At 38.1% G+C, this 22,127-nt stretch overlaps 4 protein-coding genes across 10 annotated transcripts in view; 2 read left to right on the forward strand and 2 right to left on the reverse strand.

Moving 5' to 3' along the window:
* LOC103411541 (retinoblastoma-related protein-like) overlaps positions 1–6,028 on the forward strand; it is a 29,593-nt gene extending 23,565 nt beyond the window's left edge. For 2 of the 7 annotated variants that reach the window (XR_011580600.1, XR_011580604.1), the window contains 3 exons: positions 337–411; positions 1,181–1,223; positions 5,776–6,028. The gene's annotated coding sequence lies outside the window, so the exon portion shown is untranslated. Of the gene's footprint in view, positions 1–336; positions 412–1,180; positions 1,430–5,775 lie in introns of those variants that run through there. The other 5 variants (XR_011580601.1, XR_003773473.2, XR_011580603.1 and 2 more) reach the window with 3 other exon arrangements.
* LOC103441394 (MDIS1-interacting receptor like kinase 2-like) lies at positions 1,984–3,306 on the reverse strand. Its single transcript, XM_029102572.2, has 2 exons — positions 2,514–3,306; positions 1,984–2,435 (listed from the first exon to the last, which is right to left on the reverse strand). Exons 1-2 carry the CDS (start codon positions 3,304–3,306, stop codon positions 2,065–2,067), a joined length of 1,164 nt encoding a protein of 387 aa, XP_028958405.2. The 3' UTR covers positions 1,984–2,064.
* Positions 6,029–12,483: 6,455 nt separating the features above from the next.
* LOC103409141 (probable carboxylesterase 12) lies at positions 12,484–13,748 on the forward strand. Its single transcript, XM_008347957.4, has one exon. It carries the CDS (start codon positions 12,682–12,684, stop codon positions 13,615–13,617), a length of 936 nt encoding a protein of 311 aa, XP_008346179.2. The 5' UTR covers positions 12,484–12,681; the 3' UTR covers positions 13,618–13,748.
* Positions 13,749–15,690: 1,942 nt separating this feature from the next.
* Positions 15,691–16,884, reverse strand: LOC103409142 (probable carboxylesterase 12). Its single transcript, XM_008347958.4, has one exon. It carries the CDS (start codon positions 16,748–16,750, stop codon positions 15,791–15,793), a length of 960 nt encoding a protein of 319 aa, XP_008346180.2. The 5' UTR covers positions 16,751–16,884; the 3' UTR covers positions 15,691–15,790.
* Between the last annotated feature and the right edge of the window lie 5,243 nt (positions 16,885–22,127).

The raw sequence follows: 22,127 nt of genomic DNA on the forward strand, positions 1-22,127 counted from the left end.
CAAGTTCTTTATTAATGTGAATGTTTATGTTATTCTGATTAGGAACTTAAGTGAATAAATCGCTTTCAAATTTGTAAACAAATAATTGTTTACAAAATAATGAACTTTGTTAAACAAAAATAATTGCTTACAATAGAGAATAACTGTAAACATTATTGAAGTATATATTTAAATATTTTTAATTTATATAAATAGATAGGTTGCTATTGCATTCTGTGCCTAAATCAAATCACTAACTTGAAACCATGCTCTTTATTTGGGAACTGTGTGTATTTCTTATTTGAATTAGTATGGTTTGTTTTTCAAATTTGATTTTGTGTGATTTCATTTTGATAGATATTTCAGAATTTCAGAAAGCAAGTGCGGTTTGATCAATTAAGGCCAACCTGATTTACAGAGGTCTGATTAGAGGTACACTACTAATTACCTCACTTTTCTCCCAAGAGTATGCTGCTTTTTCCAAAAGGAAAAAGATTAGCTTGGTTTGATCTCTTATTTGAATTGGGTAGATCTGGTTTGATCTCTTAATTTGTGTTGTGCAAATTTTGTATGAATTAATTTGGGTTGGGCAGAGGAAGCAAATAATTTTTTAAATTAATAAATTTAGTTTGGTTTTTACATATGTTGATGAATATTATTTACCAAAGCATGAACATGTGTCAAGAAACTGTTCGTTTCAAACTATTCATTACAACTTTGCACCAACTGTTTTTGTTATGCCTAATAGTTTTAAAACCTGCAGCATCGCGCGGGCTCCTTTGCTAGTGTGTTCTGATTCTGAGATTGCCTCTTTATATAATGTACAATTTTTGTAGTTGCCTTCAATGCTATTGTCATTGGCTCGGGTGCTCAAAAATATCTGTCAATATGGTTTTACCAATAATGTGGGTATTGGGGTGAATATCATAAAAGCGAACATGTGTAACTATAGATCTGCAAATGTTTGGTAGATAGAGCAATTTGGGAATTTGTTCACCGAAACATCTACGGATATCATGTATATCATTTTGTTTTTTACTTGAATGTTGGTTGTTGAATGCGTTATCATTTTGGTTTTTAACTTGCCATTGTTTATCTATATCCAAAATGAGTCTGAATCTTTTCAAATAAATGTTACTTTCCAATTTGAGAAACTGTAATTCACTTTTTATTGATCTTTTCCTATATATTTGATTTACAGAGCTTGGGTTATCGATTGTGACTACTCCTCACATGGATTATAGGTAAAACCACTATTTACTTTTCTTATTACTTTTCCTTTAAATGTGTAAATGTGTTTTATTATGAGATTCTCTCGTTATATATTTGCAAATTTCCAGCACTTATGCAAACTTCAGAGCATACAGGAAATCAATGTTTTCCATTTTGGGTACAAAGAACCAAATATGTTATCTATGTCCTTAATGAACTTATTACTTTTAATTGTTTAGTTTAACCGATGTTTGGATGCTTAAAAATATTCTTTGTTTTTAGTTCATTCTGCTCCGCAGTTTATCTTACGTCTTTGAACCAAATGCAAATTCCAATCTTGCATTGTTAAGCCCCGAAATTAGAACAAAAAAGCTTGCATGAAATTTGATGTTCTCTCTGATTGAGAACTCATTTTAATTCTACTTGAATTTTTCTCTGATTGATTTCTGGGTTTATTAAATTGTGGGATACTATTTCAAAACCCGCAGCAGAGCATGGGCATTTTTTCTAATATGGTCCCTAAAATTCAGCTACATAAATATTTGACAGAGATTACTAGAATCACAATATCAATTATTATAATGAATGGCAAAATTGAACCAAATAATTAAGAAAGTATCTCGACAGAATGCTTGTAACTGGTTATTTATGCAAGTACGAATTTCACGGAGCTAAACACCATATTTTTCAACCACACAATTTGCAACACTCTAGTAATCAGGGTGTGCAGATATCAAATACATGTTTATGAAGTTCATTGTAAACATTAAAAATAAAAATAATAAAATAAAATTCCACAACATCTCCTTATTTGATAGACTGCTCGTAGCAAGAATTCTAATCTGAAGTTGGAGCTACATATTTCTCCTAGTTTTATAGGGCCGATAGCTTCTTGATGGTAAGCATACCAAATGGCTCGGGAAGGCAAGGAAGACTATGAGCTGATAGTTTCTGTGACACAAAATGCATTGTCGGACGCAACCCAGGACGCGTCCGTATACAAGCCAATGCTATACTCATTACAAGCACCACTGCCTTTGCCAATTCATTGGCTGGAGGCTCTAGTCGTTGATCTAACACATCTTTCAAAAGCAACTCAGCATTTTCATTCGTTGACGTTGGTGATGCTGATAGTTGGGACTCTAGCATATCCCCGGGGTGCCTTCCCATCATGACTTCTAGTGCCACCACTCCAAAGCTAAAAACATCACACTTATCCGTCACCTGCATAATATATGCAAGCTCTGCGTATAAAGAGAAGAAAATTTGTCAACTCTACAAAAGATAGTACAAAATTGTGCAACATTAAAATTTTACATTACCTGACGCCATGTATCCTAACGAACCAACAATGTTGGTCCAGTTGGATGAATCAATACTCAACTGTCTTGATGTTCCAAAATCTGAGAGTCGGGGCTCGAAATCTTGCTCGAGCAATACATTATTGACAGTTACATCACGATGAACAATTGGTGGTGAACAATCATGGTGCAGGTAAGAAAGTTCATGAGCAAGTCCTTGCACAATTTTTACCCTTGTTGGCCACCCAAGTTCAGTAACCCCTTCTACCCCATACAATGCTTTTCCGAGGCTGCCTCTCTCTAAGTATTCGTAAAGCAAGAATATGCAACCCCTCCTTGAAGAGAAGCCGTATAGCCTTATGATGTTGCGATGCCGGATAGTTGTCAAAGTTCGGATTTCATTCTCAAAACTTTGGAGATTAATTGCTGGAATGTCATTAGAGTCATTCGTGTTAAGCCTCTTCACTGCAACAACTTGACCTGATTCGAGCTCTGCCTTGTATACTCTTCCAAATCCGCCTCTCCCAATGCAGTGTTTCTCATGAAAGTCGTCTATGGCCTTGACAGCTTCCCGAAATGTGAATTTCACTTCTTCTTGCAATATCATTGACTCATAATCCTCAAAGTTTTGAGAAGTTTTTATTACCTGAGGCCGGATTTTGGACCTCTTGTGAAACATAAGAAAGAAAGCAATGGCAATTGCAACAGTTGCGAAACCTAATAAGGAAAAAAGGAAAACAGGTACTATATTCTTGTTAGCACTTTTGGAATTTGTACTGGAGGATTCACATTCAGTTAGTCCCTCTGCATGCATGGACGGAGGGAGGTAAGGCCTAGTGGGGGCACATGCCCCTTCTCATCTTTTTTGTTTCATTACAAATTATTCAATTAATCATATTAAAATAATGAAAATCCTTTTTTAGTTTTTAAATGCCCTTTTGTCTTGTATATTTTTCTCACGCACTAATGTCTAAACCTTGTTGAGTTGCATGTACTTGGTTAATTAGTATAAATGAGCATTAGATTGTCAACAATTAAAGACAAAATTAGATAATAGAGTAATAAAATTAGGCATTTTGTAATTAATTTTTTCAGCATTTGTAAAAGAACTAGCTTTATTTGTCCAAAAAAGAGCTCAAATTTTTTAAGATGCCCCCTCTTGGTAAAATTTCTGGCTTCGTCCCTGTCTGCATGACTCCCCAAGCCATGGTTACCAACAAAAGCACTTTTTGGCGCATTATTGAAAATGCCACAAGTTGGGAATGGCCCTGTCAATTTGTTATATGAAAAGTCATAGCTACTTAGAGTAAACATGTGATCTAATGCTGATGGGATTTCGCCTGAGAGATTATTGTGTGAGGCATTGAAATACTGTAATAATGTGAGCCCGCCCAATTCTGATGGTATTGCACCCGATAGTGAATTGCTGCTGAGATCCAAGTAGACCAAACCTGTTAAGCCTGCGGCGAGAAACAGATGAATTGGCGTTACCCTTGTCAAATTGTTATTAGACAATGAAAGAAGCTTGAGGTCCAACATACCTGAATTCCATGGGATCACTCCTGTGAAGTTGTTAGCGGACAAATCGAGTTCATAAAGGCGAGAAAATTTGCCTAGAGAGGAATCTCTCCTGTCAAGTGGTTATTGGACAGATGGAGTATATAAAGTTGAGGCAGTTTGCCTAGACTCTGAGGAATCTCTCCTGTCAATTAGTTATGGGACAAATTGAGTCGCTGAAGCTGAGTCAATTTGCCTAGACTCTGAGGAATCTCTCCTGTCAATTGGTTATGGGACAAATAGAGTCGCTGAAGCTGAGTCAATTTGCCTAGACTCTGAGGAATCTCTCCTCTCAAGTGGTTATGGTCCAAAGAGAGTCCCTGAAGTTGAGTCAATTTGCCTAGACTCTGAGGAATCTCTCCTGTGAAGTAGTTATGGTCCAAAAAGAGTACTTGAAGCTGAGATAAATTGCCTAGACTCTGAGGAATCTCTCCTCTGAATTCGTTGGAATAAAGCATTAGATACTGCAATTGTGTCAACAGCCCAATTTCTGCTGAAATGGTTCCGCTGAAGCTATTGTCTTGAAGGTACAAAGAGACCAATACCGTCCAATTGGAGATCAGAGAAGGAAGGATTTGACCAATAAATAGATTAGTATCTAAACACAATTCAACGAGGTTTTTCAGATTGGACAAAGACAGAGGCAGTTCCCCATTGAATTTATTGGAAGACAGGGACAAGTGGGTGAGGTTTGTGCAAAGACCAAGCTCAGAAGGGATAGAAGAGTTTAAGGAGTTGTATGAAAGATAAAGGGACTGGAGCTCCCTGAGTTTGCCTATAGAGGGTGGAATTTTCCCTTCCAGAAAATTATTACTCAGGTCAATATATTGAAGACCAGAAATCAAACCTATATTGTCCGGAATTGGGCCAGAGAATCCGTTATAACTGCTGTACAAAGAGTTGTTGCTCAAGTCCAAAGTTGTGAGGCTGGAGAGATTTCCAATGGCAGATGGTATAGGCCCTCGGAAATAGTTGCCACTCAGGTTGAAGTGGGTGAGATTTGGAAATAGGGAAAAGTCGAAAAGAGCCAGTGTTCCGTTAATTTCCATACGGGAGAGCTGTATTTCAGAGACTGTTCTGGTTTTGGTGCAGACAATGGCAGTCCAGTTGCAGAGGCTGCTGAGGTTGGTGAGGGACCATGAATTGAGTAGCGAAGGTGGCCATGATGATGAAGACAAGTCGTCCTTCCATTGGATGAGTGATTCTGCTTGTTTTCCTGGAGATATTGATGTCGTTTTGATCAGTGGCAATGCGAACAGCAGCAGGAGCATATAATGAAATGTCATGGTTTTGAGTTGCATGATGATCTGTTATTTTTTGGTGGAGTATTTCCCTTTGTCCAAGGCACAAATAAATCGGAGCTAATAACAACTTTGGAGGTGCATGCACTGTTTATAATCCTTTCTTTACGCTTGGAATTTCGCACATGACCATTAAGGGACGTGTAATGCCTTTAATCTTCTGCTGCCTCTAACTTCCAATAAGCTCAATGGATTGCCGCTGCCGGGCCCCCCGAAAGCTTCATTGGGTCGGCTTCCGAGAAGCTACCAGAAAGTACAAGTTTTTCTGAATTTCCTTTGTTTTTTTTATCGCAAGGTTTTTCTGTTTTTCATTTACTTTTTATTATATGCTTATGTTTGTTGTTCCTGAATTTTGAATTTCCATGGGCATTTGGCTAATTTTGTCTAGTTAATTAATCTGATTAATTGTTACTTGATTTGGCAAGTGTTTTGGTAAAGACATGATCAACTCGGTTCACTTGCTGCCGCTGCTGCTGCTTGCTTTATTTGAAAATCAATCGTCAGAACATCTGCTGCACTCTTCTAAGGAGGTGGATTGTCTGTCCTCCTATTTCCATACTTTTCTCATCTCCTTCTGTTTGTGTGGTCACGGTTAAGGCACATTAACATTTTATATTTCTATTACTTTTTATTTTATTATTTCTATAAAAATTAATATAAAATGTTGACGTGCCTTAACCGTGACTACACATCACAGGAGGGTATGAGAAGAGTATGAAAAATAGGAAAGCAGACAATCCACTCCCTCTTCTAGATGTTCATGTTGGTATCTTTTTGTTTGTTTTCCATGCCTTAACCCACACGCTGGGGCTGGACTTTGTTCAGTCTGCGCAAATAGATGGGGCCGCGGGAAGACTAGACCGCGTCAATCAACATTAGCACCACACATCTCTTGATTTTGAGTTGAAAAATCCTTTCCAAAATTCCACAATATCAATTATTATAATGAATGGCAAAATTGAACCAAATAATGACGAAAGTATCTCCACAGAACACTTGTGTAACTGATTATTTATGCTAGTACGAATTCCACAGAGCTAAACACTATATCTTTCAATCACACAATTTGCAACACTCTGTAGTAATCAGGGTGGTGCAGATATCAAATACATGTTTATGAAGTTTGTTTGTAAACATTAAAAATAAAAATAATAAAATTAAATAAAATTCCACAACTTCTTATTTGATAGACTGCTCGTAGCAAGAATTCAAATGTGACGTTGGAGCTACATATTTCTCCTAGTTTTATAGGGCCGATAGCTTGTTGATGGTAAGCATACCAAATGGCTCAGAAAGGCAAGGAAGACTCTGAGCTGATGACACAAAATGCATTGTCGGACGCAACCCAGGACGCGTCCGTATACAAGCCAATGCTATACTCATTACAAGCACCACTGCTTTTGTCAATTCATTAGCTGGAGGCTCTAGTCGTTGATCTAACACATCTTTCAGAAGCAACTCTGCATTTTCATTCATTGACGTTGATGATTCTGATAGTTGGGACTCTAGCATATCCCCGGGGTGCCTTCCCATCATGACTTCTAGTGCCACCACTCCGAAGCTATAAACATCACACTTATCCGCCACCTGCGTAATATATGCAAGCTTTGCGTATAAAGAGAAGAAAATATCTCAAGTCCACAAAAGATAGTACCAAATTGTGCAACAAAATTTTACATTACATGGCGCCATATATCCTAGCGAACCAACAATGTTGGTCCAGTTGGATGAATCGATACTCAACAGTCTTGCTGTTTCAAAATCTTAGAGTCGGGCTCGAAATCCTGCTCGAGCATTATTGACAGTTACATCACGATGAACAATTGGTGGTGAGCAGTCATGGTGCAGGTAAGAAAGTGCACAAGCAAGTCCTTGCACAATTTTTACCCTTGATGGCCAGCCAAGTTTAGTAACCCCTTCTACCCCATACAATGCTTTTCCGAGGCTGCCTCTCTCTAAGTACTCATAAAGCAAGAATATGCAACCCCTCCTTGAAGAGAAGCCATATAGCCTTATAATGTTTCGATGCCGGATAGTTGTCAAAGTTCGGATTTCATTCTCAAAACTTCGGAGATTAATTGTTGGAATGTCATTAGAGTCATCTGTTATTTGTTCGCGAGTTTTTCCCCTTTGTATGAGGCACAAATAAATCGGAGCTAATAACAACTTTGGAGGTGCATAGTTTATAATCCTTTCTTTACGCTTGCAATTTCGCACATGACCATTAAAGAACGCGTAATGCCTTTTAGCTTCATTTGGTCGGCCGCTCCAAGGAGCTGCCAGAAAATGTTTACAAATTTGTCCATTTCATTAGCCAATTGGCTAATTTTGTCGAGTGTGAAAATGTTTACAAATCTGTCCATTTGAATTTCTAGTTAATTAATCTGATTAATTGTTACTTGAAGATTTTGCAAAGTGTTTTGGTGAAGACATGATCAACTCGGTTCACTTGCTGCTCTGCTGCTTGCTTTATTTGAAAATCACTCGTTAGAACATATGCTGTACTCTTCTATATTCTTTCCTTTTTCGATTATGTATTGTGTTTCTTGTGTTCACGTGTGACACATTTCCATACCTCAACCCACACGCTTGATGTTGGAGCCTGTTATTTATTCGTCGACTCCACACTTGACCAAGACATCCTTCACGGTCCACGCACGCTGGGACTGGACTTTGTTCAGTCTGTGCACATGGCTGGGGCCAGGGGACAGCTCTTGATTGAGTTGAAAAATCCTTTCCGAATTTCCAAGCGTAAGGAAAGGATTAGAAAATCTGCGCCTCCGAAATTTCAGAGTTTACACCAGGTTGCATGGACACTTTGAAACTTCGAAGTATCGGTGTGTTTTTAGTCTTTCGAAATTTCTCGCAGTTTAAACTAGGTTGTACGGACATTCTCGATTACATGGTATAGGCAGGTTGCCAGTTGTGCAATCCCCTACCATTCCATCGTTACTCCAAGCAGTTGTTCTGTAGATAATATCAAGTCTCGATAATTTAATATATTATTTAAGAGATAATTATTATGACTACAAACCATAATATTATCTCTATAATAACTAAAATTTACCTTAACAACTCTCATTTAACGGTCTAAACTCCTGCTTACTCAACTGCCTTGAACACACTGGTCGATGGTGCAATATTCGGTCCAAACAAAGTTGTGACGTGGTAGATACTTATGCCTCATTCATGCCATGTCACAATTTTAACAGGTTTACTAACAAATTTGACAGAAAATGGTAAAGTGAAGTGAAAATTAGTTTCAGGGTACAAAGTGGTGAAATTTGAGTTTCAAGGAGTAAAGTGAGAGTAGAGTAGAGTTCCAGAGACCATATGTGAAAATCTGGTCCCCAAATTTCACTATTCAAATACCTTATTTCGTAGTGTTACGACACGTTATATTTACGGAGTAGAATTTTTTTTTCAAAATTTATAAAATGACTAAAATGCCCCTAGGGGTACGAGTTGACTTTTGTTCACCTTGTGTTCATGACACGTGTGAAGTTTTAGTTAGTATATTCTTGTAGAGCTCGATCACATGAGCACATAGGCGAAATGCCGTTTGCAAATCGAAGCTATGACGATAGAAGTTTGTTTCAAATAGTAAAATATGGATTTAATATTATATAGAAGCTCACTTTGATTTGGGAAGGGACCAATGAGAGAAGAGAGGGAGAGAGACTGGCCAATCAGAAGGATAGAGAAGCCAACAACCCAGACACCTCTTTGACTCGCGTGGGACCCGATTGCGACCCGGGTTTTCTCAAAACTTCTGACAGATTTTTCAGTGAGAACCACTCATCCCCACCTACAATCATCACCATGACACCCCAGTGTGCTTTCCCACTCAAACCCGACTGGTTTTGACCTTAGTTTTGTGAAGAACAATACTAACGAGTTTCGTGAGTTCCTTGTCGGTGACCTGCCATTTCTGAAGGTGATTTCGTCAACCACCACTATAATTAGACTCCCCTTGAGCCCAGAAACATGACCCAAACAAGTTTGGGGTGCGAAGCAACCAAGAAGTCAAATGAACGAACACACTTTTTAGGCTTTCCAGCGGTTCAAAGAGTTTTCAGGCGTTTCCCTATCGAATTGGACCTCGGCCCATGTATATATCTTACTCCACTCTTAAAAATCTACAAACTAGTGAAATTTGAACAATTTTGGCAAAATGTTCGAAAAATTCAGCGAGTCTTGGCCACCAGTACATGGGCCCGATGACCTACTTCGTTCCCTTTAGCTAATTTCGATGCTCGAAATCTAGTTTTGACATTCATTTGACGAGTCTCAACCATTTGACTGTAGTTTCGTAAAGGTCCGCCACATGACCTTTGTAGTAAATGAAGATCTGATAGTTGGATAGTCATGAAATTATAGTATGTTATTATATGTATAATTTGTGGTTCTTAGAAACTTATAGATAAGAAATCCGATGCACAGATCTTCCTGGATTTAATTTCTAAGTTGTAGGAATGATCGTTGACCGTCACTTAAAAATTGCGACTGGCAGAGATCTGACCGTCGGATCGTCATGAAATTTTATTATGTTGTTCTAGAAACATATTAAGACTCTTAGAAAGTACAGATCGAAAATCCAATGAGTGGATTTTCCAAATTGGATGACTAAGGTTGTTGACTGTTTCATTGACCACGTTGACCGAGGGTTGGCTTTTGGTCAACTTGTCGTTCTTAAATACTAATATTAGTATTACTAGAGACCTAATGGAGCTTAGTGAGCTTACTCCAGTCAGCGGGCCATCTTAGGATGTGCCCTCAGTTTACATGCAAGTGGTACTTTATCGTGATATACATGCTTATTGAACTTCTATATGATAAATGATATGTATGATTACTAGTATGAAAATATGAGCCTGGGACCCTAGTAGAACCATTCAGTAGAACTTGTATGCCTGTTTGACAAGATGTTTAGTTGTCATGAGAAATTGATAATGTATGTGCTTACGTTGTAAATAATAGTTGTTGAGGTAGGGTAGGTGGTGTGTTGATTTGACTGCACCATGCAGTAGTGGTACACAGATGGTCTTACTTGGTATATCCGCAATGGGGACCATACATATTTTAAAGGTGATCACGCTTGGTACATCAGCGATGGGTGATCGCTACTTATACGACTAGACTACGCATATGGTTCTGTTTTCCGCGATGGGGAACCATACGTATTTTAAGAGTGATCATGCTTGGTATCTCCACGATGAGTGATCACTACCTAGAGTTATGGGTTACGGTCCTGCTTGATATATCAATGATGGAGGAACATATGTATTTGAAGGGTGATCATGCTTGGTATATCCACGATGAGTGATCACTACCTACACAATTAGACTATGCTTATGCTTCTGCTTAGTGTATTCGCGGTGAGTGATCATTACCTAGAGCTATATGTTATGGTCCTGCTTGGTATATTCGCAAAGGGGACCATACATATTTTAGGGGTGATCATGCTTAATATATCCGCAATGGGTAATCACTGACTACACGATTAGACTATACCTATGGTTCTGCTTGGTATATCTGTGATGGAGGACCACACGAATTTAAGGAGTGATCATGCTTGATATATCTGTGATAGGCGATCACTACCTAAAGCTATAGGTTACGGTCCTGCTTAGTAAATCCGCGATTGGGGACCATAAGTATTTTGGAGGTGATCATGCTTAGTATATTCGCAATGGGTGATTACTGCCTACACGATTAGACTATATCTATGGTTCGACTTGGTATATTCGCAATCCGGGACCATAAGCATTCTAGGAGTGATCATGCTTGGTATATCCGCAATGAGTGATCACTACGTAAGGTTATAGGTTACGGTCATGCTTGGTATATCTACGATGGGGGACCGTCTGTATTTTAGGGGTGATCATGCTTAGTATATTCGCGATTGGTGATCATTGCCTATCTCGAATTGTATGGACTGATTGATATATCTGCGATGGGCGACCTCTTTCTAATTTGTTTCCGTTGAGCTAGACTGGAACCTTAGATTCTAGTGAATAGAGATTGCTCATGGTAGACATTTGTGTTTGTAATTTAGGGTTACAATGTTATTACTTGAAATCCATGTAGCAAAATACGAAAATTTTCTTTATTAGGCTTCGTGAATTGATACTTGATCTTATTGATTGATTAAAATAATTAAATTATGCATCTTTGAGTCATTGAATCAATTATTTGCTATGATTGGGAAGATGGGTTTGAAAACAATGTGATATATGTGAATGACGAAATGACAACCATGGTCGTGAATTGATTGCTCTAAGTAGACTGGAATCAATGTTCTTCGAGTTCTATTGAGTGATTCTAGAATTCTATGCTTTTCTACTAGAAAGTACTATGATAATTGTGGAGTCTATTGAATGGTGAACTACGCATGGCTTGATCCCGTCTGAGGGTACGTAGGCAATTTAACACAAAGGTTATATGCAGCCATAAAGTAAATGAAAAGTTAATGCGCCATTGGACCTTGAATTGTGTTTTGTTCATGTCTTTGAGGCAAGGCATGATAGATGTACAGGTACGTGGTGACATCATGTCTCGATTTTGGATGTATCTAGGGATAGGGGCGTGATACCATAGCCACAAATAAGCCTTTGGATTTTTCTTAACTTTTAAATTTCAAATAAAAAAGAGTTATCTCTAAATTAAGTTAGAAGAAATGTGTCCAAATATTAACAATGAGGCACAAAAGAGACACCCAAAATGGGAAAGAAGGGGCCACATTGGATTGGTGTCGGGATGAAAGGCAATCATTGTCGTACGTGTTTCAATGCAGTTGTTGGGCCAAAGCAAATCAAATCAAACAAAACACATGGTTTTGAACTTTTGAGGTCCATAAAAATAGTGATAAGATAATTTGATCGTTTTTGTCACACAAGTCTATAAAAATATAAAAAAAACTAATGAAAATGATTTAAAATTTTTGAGTTTTAACAATAAGGACAAAATAAAAGGTAAAGTGAATAGTACCATGATTGACTTTTTAATGTAAAAATGTGATTTTTCGTTAAATGAACAGTACCGCGGACTTTTCGTTAAAACTACCCAAAAATATCTCTAAAACAAGATAAACTTATCTATATATTTCAATGGACCGAGCGTGTGGCCACAACCGTTTGAGTTCATATCTCTTTGTATTATTGATATAAGACATGAACCAGACTGAGACGGTTGTAACAACTGCGTCCATTGAAATTTTTTGGCATCCCTTATAAAACTAATAATGCAAGAGAGAGGCCACCATTATACTCCATAGCTGTTTCTTATTCACGTACGTACTCTCCTTCCTGAACTTGAATCCCATTAAAAACATGAGCAACGAAGAAGTAGCCTATGATCTCACTCCGTTGATCAAAGTATACAAAGACGGTCGAGTCGAGAGACTCCAAGGCACAGCCACAGTTCCTCCGTCAACAGTCCAATCCAAAGACATTGTCATCTCCCAACAACCACCCGTTTCCGCAAGGCTTTACCTCCCCAAATCCACCGAAACCAAACTCCCTCTTCTCGTTTACTTTCACGGCGGAGGCTTCTGCATTAATAGCGCCTTTTCTCCCAAGTATCATAATTACCTCAACTCCTTAGTCTCCGAAGCCAAAGTTGTGGCCGTCTCTGTTGAGTACAGGCTTGCCCCGGAGAACCCTCTCCCAGCCGCCTACGACGATTCGTGGGCTGCTCTCAAATGGGTCGCTTCCCATTTTGATGGAACGCGAAATGTTGATGAAGAAGAAGACGATTGGCTAAGTAGCTACGCGGATTCGCAGCGTGTGTTTTTCTCTGGAGACAGCTGTGGAGCTACTTTAGCGCACTACATGGGAGTGAGAATAGGCTCTGAGGGGCTGGTTGGTGTTAAGCTGATTGGGGTTGTGTTGGTCGATCCATATTTTTGGGGGGAAGAGCTAATTGGGGGAGAGATCACTCTCCCTGCAGCTGAAAGGGAGTTTATTGCTGCATTGTGGCGTTTTACCTACCCATCGACTATTGGATCAGATGACCCCCTTATCAACCCTCAAAAGGATCCGAAATTTGGGGAATTGGGGTGTGGAAAAGTACTGGTTTTTGTGGCTGAGTTAGATGTGTTGAAATACAGGGGATTGTACTATGGGGAGGCGCTGAGAAAGAGTGGATGGAATGGAGTTGTGGAGGTGATAGAAACAAAGGGGAAGGACCATAATTACCATTTGTCCGATCCTACCTGTGAGAATGCTGTGGCCATGCAGAAAAAGATAGTCTCGTTCTTGAACTAGTGTTTGCGGTTTTTCCATCGTTGTATTCTAAAGCCTACTAAATTCCTATGTTTTATGAGTTTTATATGTATGTTTTCTTGAACAATATTTCTCATAATCATAATCAATTAATTTTTCGGTCAACAATGAAAGATCATCCATGCAAAAAATTCATTAAAAGTGGAAGCCGTTTAGTTATCTAATTGCGGCATGACAAATAGACGAAGACAGAGTTGTCAATAATATACATATGTGTGGAGCCAAAAATATTCACTAGGCGACACGTGGACTTTTGGACAAAAGAGAACAAAAATACCCTTGAGGCATACCAGGATTCCTACGCGCAAGCAGCGGGCAATCATCTTTCAATCAAGTCAAAAGTGCCCAAAAAAGGTAACAATTAAAAACCTCTTTCATCAAATCCTTTCTATAAGGTATTTCCCAAAACCTAGTATTTTCTATTTCATTATTTAGCTAATCAATTAGCTAAATAATATATACCTACCATATTTCCTAAAATCTTCCTTTAAAATCATAATAATTGACTAATTAAGGGATTAATTCCTAATCAATTCCTTAATTGTCAATTAAAACATCCATTCAACCCCAAAAACAAGTGAAGGGCCGGCCACCTATTGTTAGAAAAGGAATTGGCCATGTTTTGTTTATCTCTTGATATTTGCCCATTTCATCCCATTAATTAGCTAATTCATTTGGTAATAATTTTATTTTGCCAAATTAATTAGTCAATTAATCACATAACTCCCAAAATCATCTTAAACCTAAATTAAACCCAAAAAACCCTAGCCACCTCCTATCCCTATAAATATACTCTCATTCTCACCAAAAAGAAGATTCGAACACTTTGGCAAAAATCCCAAAATTCTCTAAACACTCTTTCTCTCTAAATTCTAACTTTGGCATCGGAGGTTCTTCGGCCAAAGCCCCCCCCCATTCATCGTGGGCGCGTGAGGCTCTTGGCCTTAACCTAAGGTGTTAATTGTTTTGTAGGTGCAAAATCGTCCAAGATCGAGGAGGAAGAAATTTGCATCCACAATATGTATGTAACTTTGTGTTCAAATGTTAAATTTGAACATATGAATTTGGTGCAAATTGTAATATTCATCGATTATTTACAGAATGGTACAAAGAATCCTTATAAGATGGACGCAGTAACGAGAATACAACATCACATTCACATAAATATGCTATTAACTAAATATGGTCCCTAAATTACAGCTATGATATATTTACAGAGATAATTACAATTACAATATCAATTACAATGAATAGCAAAATCAAATCAAATAAGAAAGTATTTCGACATAACACTTGTGTGTAATTGGTTATTTATGTAAGTACGAATTCCAAAGAGCTAAACATTATATCATTCAACCACACAATTTGCAACACACTAGTAATCAGGATGGTGCAGATATCAAATTACGAAATTTGTTGTATCCCTTAAAAACAATAAACATAAAACAAAATTCCACAGAAGCTCCTTATTTGATAGAAAGCTCGTAGCAAGAATTCTAATGTGAAGTTGGAGCTATATATTCCCTATTTTTTTTTCTATTTTTATAGGGCTGATAGCTTGTTGATGGTAAGCATACCAAATGGCTCAGGAAGGCAAGGAAGACTGTTTGGAGTCAATCATATTGCAAGAGGAATTAAAGTTTACATATGCTAGAGTCCCAGCTACCAGAATCATCAAAATCGAGGAGGGACAATGTAGAATTGCTTAAGATTTGTTAGGCCAAAGGTTGGAGCCGCCAACCAATGCATCTGCAAAGGTTGGAGCAGCACAAAAACTCTCAGCTCAAACCCTGCCTTGCCTTCCCGAACCGTTTGGTATGTTGACAATCAACAAGTTAACGGCACTACAAAAAGTAAAAGAAAAGTAGATGACAAGGGGGAGTAGTTCAAACTTCCCCATCAGTATTCCTGCTACAAGCAAATCCATCTAATTTCTCATGTAATACATCTTCAAAACCCTAATTACTCATCTGTATTATTCATGGAATGCGGATTATATGTGTGACAAATTTTCTTAATCGTAATGCTTTAAACCGATATTCCACAAGTTCGAAGTAAACATTGGAACAGAAAGTTCAATATTTTTATGAAAAAAGAAAACACAAAACCAGAGGAAGAAAAAAAAGATAGACAAAATTACAACAATTCGAAAATCCTAAACCTGGTTCAAGAAAGAGACTATCTTCTTCTGCATGGCCACAGCATTCTCACAAGTTAGATCGTCTAAATGGAAACAATGCTCCTCCCCTTTTGCTTCCATCACCTCCACAACCCCATTCCATCCACTCTTTCTCAGCACCTCCCCGTAATACCATCCCCTATCTTTCAACACATCTTTTTCCGCCACGAAAACTACCACTTTCCCACACCCCAATTTCCCCAGTTTTGGATCCTTTTCGGGGTTCATGAGCGGGTCATCGGATCCACTACTCAACGGGTTGACAAAACGCCACATGGCTGCCATAAACTCTCTCATCGCTGCAGGGGCATTGAGCTCTACCCCAATTGACTCTGACCCCCAGAAATATGGATGGACCAACACAACCCCAATCAGCTTAACACCAACCAGCCCGTCCGATCCTACTTTCAATCCCATACGGTGCGCTATATTAGCTCCGGCGCTGTCCCCAGCGAAGAACACGCGCTGCGAATCCGCATAGCTAGTTATCCAATCTTCGTCTTCTTTTTCACCGCCTTTTCGCGTTCCATCAAAATGGGAAGCCACCCATTTGAGAGCAGCCCATGAATCGTCGTAGGCAGCCGGGACAGGGTGCTCCGGGGCAAGCCTGTACTCAACAGAGACGGCAACAACATTGGCTTCAGAGACTAAGGAGTTGAGGTAGTCGTGATACGTGGGGGAGGAAGCGCTTTCGATGCAGAAGCCACCGCCGTGAAAGTAAACGAGAAGAGGGAGTTTGGTGGCAGCGGATTTGGGGATGTAGAGCCTTACAGATATTGCTGGTTGTTGGGAGATGACAACGTCTTTGGATTGGACTCCGGTTTCGGGTTGTGTTGATGGAGGAACTGTGGCTGTGCCTAGGAGTCTCTCGATTCGACCGTCTTTGTATGCCTTGATCATTGGAGAAAAGTCATAACATAGTTCTTCGTTGCTCATGTTTTGGATTTTCAACTTCAAAGAAAAAAGTAGGAGAACAAGAAATGGCTATGGAGTCCTCTCTCTCTGCGTCTTATGTTGCCAAAAGTCTCATGCATTATTAATTTATTAGTTTTAAAAGGCTGTAGGCCATATAAACAAAAGAAAAAGATTAACTTGGCAGACTATTTCAACAACTCCGGATATTTTTTTCGAGAACAGATCCTCTCCGGATCTAAACAGCCGGAGCTCAAGGATTAACTGATTCGGACCTTTAAAATTTGATCCAACGGTCAACAATTATTATAATTTTTAAAAACTTCTCTTTTTTTAACCATTGGATCAAAATTTGAAAGTCAGTATCGCTTGATCTTGAGCTCCCGCTGTTTAGATCCGGAGAGGATCTGTTATCGTTTTTATCGACACGCTGTTGTAGCAGTGCACGGGCAGTTGTTGTGCCGGCCTCCAGCTGGGTCTAATTTTCTTTTTTCGACACGTGTGTCTATCCATTGTTCTTTTTGTTGGTTGTTGAGCCGTCCTCCTTTTTTAGTTGGGCAGATTGTCTACCTCCTGAATACTTTTTCCATCTTCTCTTATTTTGTGCGATAATGGTTAAGTCATTTGAATATTTTATATTAATTTTTTTATAGAAATAATAAGACAAAAGCAATAAGAATATAAAATGTTGACGTGGTTTAACTTTGACCGCATAAATAGAAGGAGATGGAAAGAGCATCCAAACAAAAGGGCTCTAGATTTGTTGTCCCAAAAATGATGTCTCATTCATGTCTCCTTCTTTATTTGTTTGACACGTGTCTTACCACCTAACTCTAATTCAACTTGTTAACTTTTACTAAATTAAAAATAAATAAAAAATAGCAGAAGCAACTCCCAGTTTCCAGTCCCTCTGCCCACACCCACACCCACCCACCCCCCTCCCTTACACCAACCTACAGCCAAAACCCTTCCCCCTCTCCTTCCCTTACTCGTCGCAGCCTAAACCTTATTCATGACTTGATCGTCGTGGACTTGAAACCTAGTACGGACGACGTCAAGGCAGCGCATCGCAGTGATGGCGGCGAGTCCAGCAATGGCGCTGACGCCTGCGGTTTCGCACTGCCACTACGATGCCGACGAAATTTGTTTTTCATGACAGATCTAGAAGATTTCAGAGAGATTGGTGTTTGAAATTTCCTGAGAGATTTGTCTCAAACCTCTCGACTCTTCGACCAATATGATTAAAAAGCTATGTGAATCTTAAGCCAAGTGAGAGAGGGGTTTTGGCTATGGGCTGGCGACGAGTAAGGGAAGGGGAGGGGTAGTGGGAGGGGTTTTGGCTATGGGTTGGCGTAAGGGAGGGGGAAAGGTAGGCGTGGGTGTGGGCAGGGACTGGAAAATGGGGAGTTGCTTCTGCTAATTTTTTTTTTTTTTACTTTAATTTTTTTTTTAATTCAGCAAAAGTTAACAGAGTTAAATTAGAGTTAGGTGGTAGTACACATGTCAAACAAATAAAGAATGAGACATGAAGGAGACACCATTTTTGGGACAGCAAATCGGAGCCAAACAGGAAGGCAGCTAATCTGACTCCTTAATAGTTGCTAGCGCCATGTTGAAAGAGTATTTTCGGTCATAAAATTTATGAAGAATTGATTAAGAAATCAAATGGGAGATCAAGACAAATGATAAAATGATTATTTTTATAAGGAGATATATTTGATGGTATTGGTAACAAAGTTGTTATGCAACGCTTCCAAAATACAACACGTGTTGAGGATATTATAATAGGAAAACTAATGAAAAAACTTAAAGACTTTGAGTTTTAACTATAAAGACAAAATAAAGGGTAAAATGAATAGTAACATGATTGACTTTTTAGTGTAAAAATGTGATTTTTCGTTAAAGTGAACAGTATCATGAGCTTTTCGTTAAATTTCCCTATTATAATTTGTTGTATGAAAAATCTTATGGATTACTTGGTAATTCTATAGCATTTTTATCTGTGACTTTGTTGTTTGATAATGTATCATCCATACATATCTCTAGCTTCGCCCCTCTTCATAGTAACATTTTTTTTTTTATAAAAGTTGGCATTAACCAATTATACACATTTTATAAAATCCAAAATTTTAATTAACGAACTTCTAGTGTAAAGATTAATTCTATGTTAAAATAGGATAAAAGTTCATGATGGCAAATTATAAATTATACTCTTTGTTTATGGGAAATATTTCAGTTGATTGATTGATACATACATTTTTTCAATATTTCATTTATACAGACATTTATTCAATATTTCATTAGGCATCTTTGAAATGTTCTACTTAACTAATTGATTACTCTGTCTTGAGAAGCACATTAGGGTAGGCAGTAGACCAATTGAAAATCATCTAATTCATTAGCATCATCTTCAGAGAAACTTGTAGTTCCCTTTATATTTTTCAATTTTTGTTGTCCCTTTACCTTTGTCTAGTTGTCAATTTGAATCTTCGAGGCAATAGCTTCAGTGGGAATATTCCACCTGGGCTTGGGCAGTTGACAAATTTGAATTATCTACGCCTAGACTCTAGTTATTTTGGTGGGGGACTTCCTAGTCAAATTGGAAATCTAAACTTGCTATACACACTAAACGTGAGCAGGAACCATTTGACAGGAGTGATACCTCAGAGTGTCGGCAATTTCACTCAGATTCAATTTCTCAATTTGTCTAATAACAATTTGGCATGAGTGATCCCTCAGAGTATCGGCAATCTCACTTCTATTTGATTTCTCAATTTGTTTAGTAACTATCTGACATGAGTGATCCCTTTGAGTACGGGCAATTTCACTCAGATTGAGTCTCACGATTTGTCTAATAACAATTTGACATGAGTGATCCCTTGGACTATTGGCAGTTTCACTAAGATTCGGTATCTCGATTTGTCTAATAACAATTTAACAAGAGTGATCCCTCGGAGTATCGGCAATTTCACTCTGATTCGGTATCTCAATTTGGCTAATAACTATATGACAGGGGTAATGCCACCTGATCCCGGCATGTTTGACAATCTACAGTTTTGTTACCAAATGGATTTCAGCAGCAATTTAATCTCGGGAGCAATACCTTCAAAATTGGGCGAGCTCACAGGATTAGAGATTTTCAATATATCACACAACCATCTCTCAGGGGAAATCCCATCAGAATTTTTTAACATGGATAGACTAACCATCTATGACTTTTCTTATAACATCCTCACAGGCTTAATTCCAACTTGTGGCATTTTCCAAAATGCACCAGCTGATGCTTTTGTCGGAAACTATGGCATGTGGAGAGATGCAAGGGGAAAGTCTCCATGTGATTCCTCTAGCGGAAATTCTGAAATAAACAATGACAATTCGAAACGAAAAAACGACATCAATGGTGTCATTGTTGTCATCATATCCTTTTTGGGTTTTGACGTGGTTGAAACTATCACTGGTTTCTTTATCTTTTTAGTATTACGCAAGAGATCCAATCTCCAGCCTCAGGATACCAAAACAGCAAAACTTCTCAGAACTTTGAGAATTTTGAGTCAATGATATTGCAAGAGGAAGCAAAGTTTACATTTGGGGAGGTTGTGAAAGTCGTAGATGACTTTCATGAGAAATACTGCATTGGGATAGGAGGATTTGGAAGAGTATACATGGCAGAGTTGGAGTCAAGCCAGGTTGTTGCAGTTAAGAGGCTTAACATGGAAGACTCTAATGACATTCTAGCAATTAATCTCAGAAGTTTTGAATGAAATCTGAACTTTGATAAATATCCGACATCGCAACATCATAAGGCTTTACAGCTTCTGTTCAAGAAGAGGTTGCATATTCTTGCTTTATGAATACTTTGAGAGAGGCAGTCTGGGAAAATCTTTAGGCTACAAGGGTCAAAATTTTGAAAGGACTTGCCCATGCACTTTATTACTTGCACAATGACTGCACTTCGCCAATTGTGCACCACGATGTAACTGTCAACAATGTATTAATTGATCAAAATTTTGAGCCTCGGCTCTCGGATTTTGGAACTGCAAGACTGTTGATTACTAATTCATCCAACTGGACACATATTGTTGGTTCATTTGGTTACATGGCACCAGGCAATGAAACACTTAAACTTGTACATTTAGGTTCATATTAATTTCAGCATCTTAAGATACTATTTACTTTTTTTGACGTGCAGAGCTTGCATTAACTATGCGGGTCGCTGATAAGTGTGACGTATATAGCTTTGGAGTCGTAACCCTAGAAGTGATGATGGGAAAGTGCCCTGGGGATATGCTAGAATCCCAACTATTAGAATCATCAAGATTATCATAGGACAATGTAGGGTTGCTTTTGAAAGATGTGTTAGACCAACGGCTTGAGCCTCCGACCGATGAATTGTCAAAGGCAGTGGTGCTTGTGATGAGTTTAGCATTGGCTTGTACACCTCCGATGTCTTTTGTGGCACGATAACTATCAGCTCAAGCCCTGCCTTGCATTCCTGAACCATTTGGTATTCTGAGCATCAGCAAGCTAATGGGGCTGGGACAACAAGCTAATGGAAGATAGGAGCCGAATTCTATGTTTACTTGAGTTGTAAGATTGGCACATAATGGCCATTACTTTTGTTTCATGTTTATCTATGCTTGAAGGTATTAATCATAATATATATCAACCAAACAACATTCAGGGTGCGTTTAAAAACTATTTCAATTTTAGTTTGCTTTATTTCTCATGTTTGAGATCCTATGGCCCACGAATAAAAGAAACCTGCATCAATCATACAAAAAAAAACTTGTGTAGGACTTGGCTTGCCACTGGATTTTGCTGAGTGATTTTAATTCACTCAAAACTTGCAACGTGACAAGTTTAAATATAGTCTTTTATCATTTTTTTATATTTCACATTCCCATAATTAATTTATACTAATTAATATCCATCATAAAATCAATCTAATTTCTTCTTATCCCCGTTTTTTTCTTCCCAAATGTTCCCTCCAAATTATATTTTGCAGTAGGACTCTTCATTTTATTCTCTCCCTGTTTCTTGCTTTTCTTAAACAATATATATATATATATATATTCGGCACCCAGTGGTAATTGGGAGGTTTTTGGTTCTTTAAACAATACCTTTTTTTGTTTACCAAAAAAAAAAAAATTCCTTTTTTTGTTCATTATACAATAGTTTGTTTGATCGCATATTAGGGTTATTTGTTTCTTTCTTATGGTTGGGGTTTTTTGGGTTCGGGTGAGGAGGTTTCTTTATATTTATAATATGAATTCTGTTATTTGGCTATGTTTGACACAACATCTACTTTTCTTTATTATGAGTATTTTAAGAATATGTTAGTCTAATTTTTATTTTTTTCAATTGATAGGAGACTGCTGAGGCAACGGAGATCTGAAAAATT

The sequence above is a fragment of the Malus domestica genome, chromosome 05 (assembly GCF_042453785.1).
Source record: "Malus domestica chromosome 05, GDT2T_hap1".
NCBI lineage: Eukaryota > Viridiplantae > Streptophyta > Magnoliopsida > Rosales > Rosaceae > Malus > Malus domestica.

Coding starts and splice junctions, on each gene's coding strand:
- LOC103441394 (XM_029102572.2), bottom strand. CDS start 3,306: ATGCATGCAGAGGGACTAACTGAATGTGAATCCTCCAGTACAAATTCC. Junction 2,436..2,513: donor GTTAGGATACATGGCGTCAG/GTAATGTAAAAT, acceptor CTTTATACGCAG/AGCTTGCATATATTATGCAG.
- LOC103409141 (XM_008347957.4), top strand. CDS start 12,682: ATGAGCAACGAAGAAGTAGCCTATGATCTCACTCCGTTGATCAAAGTA.
- LOC103409142 (XM_008347958.4), bottom strand. CDS start 16,750: ATGAGCAACGAAGAACTATGTTATGACTTTTCTCCAATGATCAAGGCA.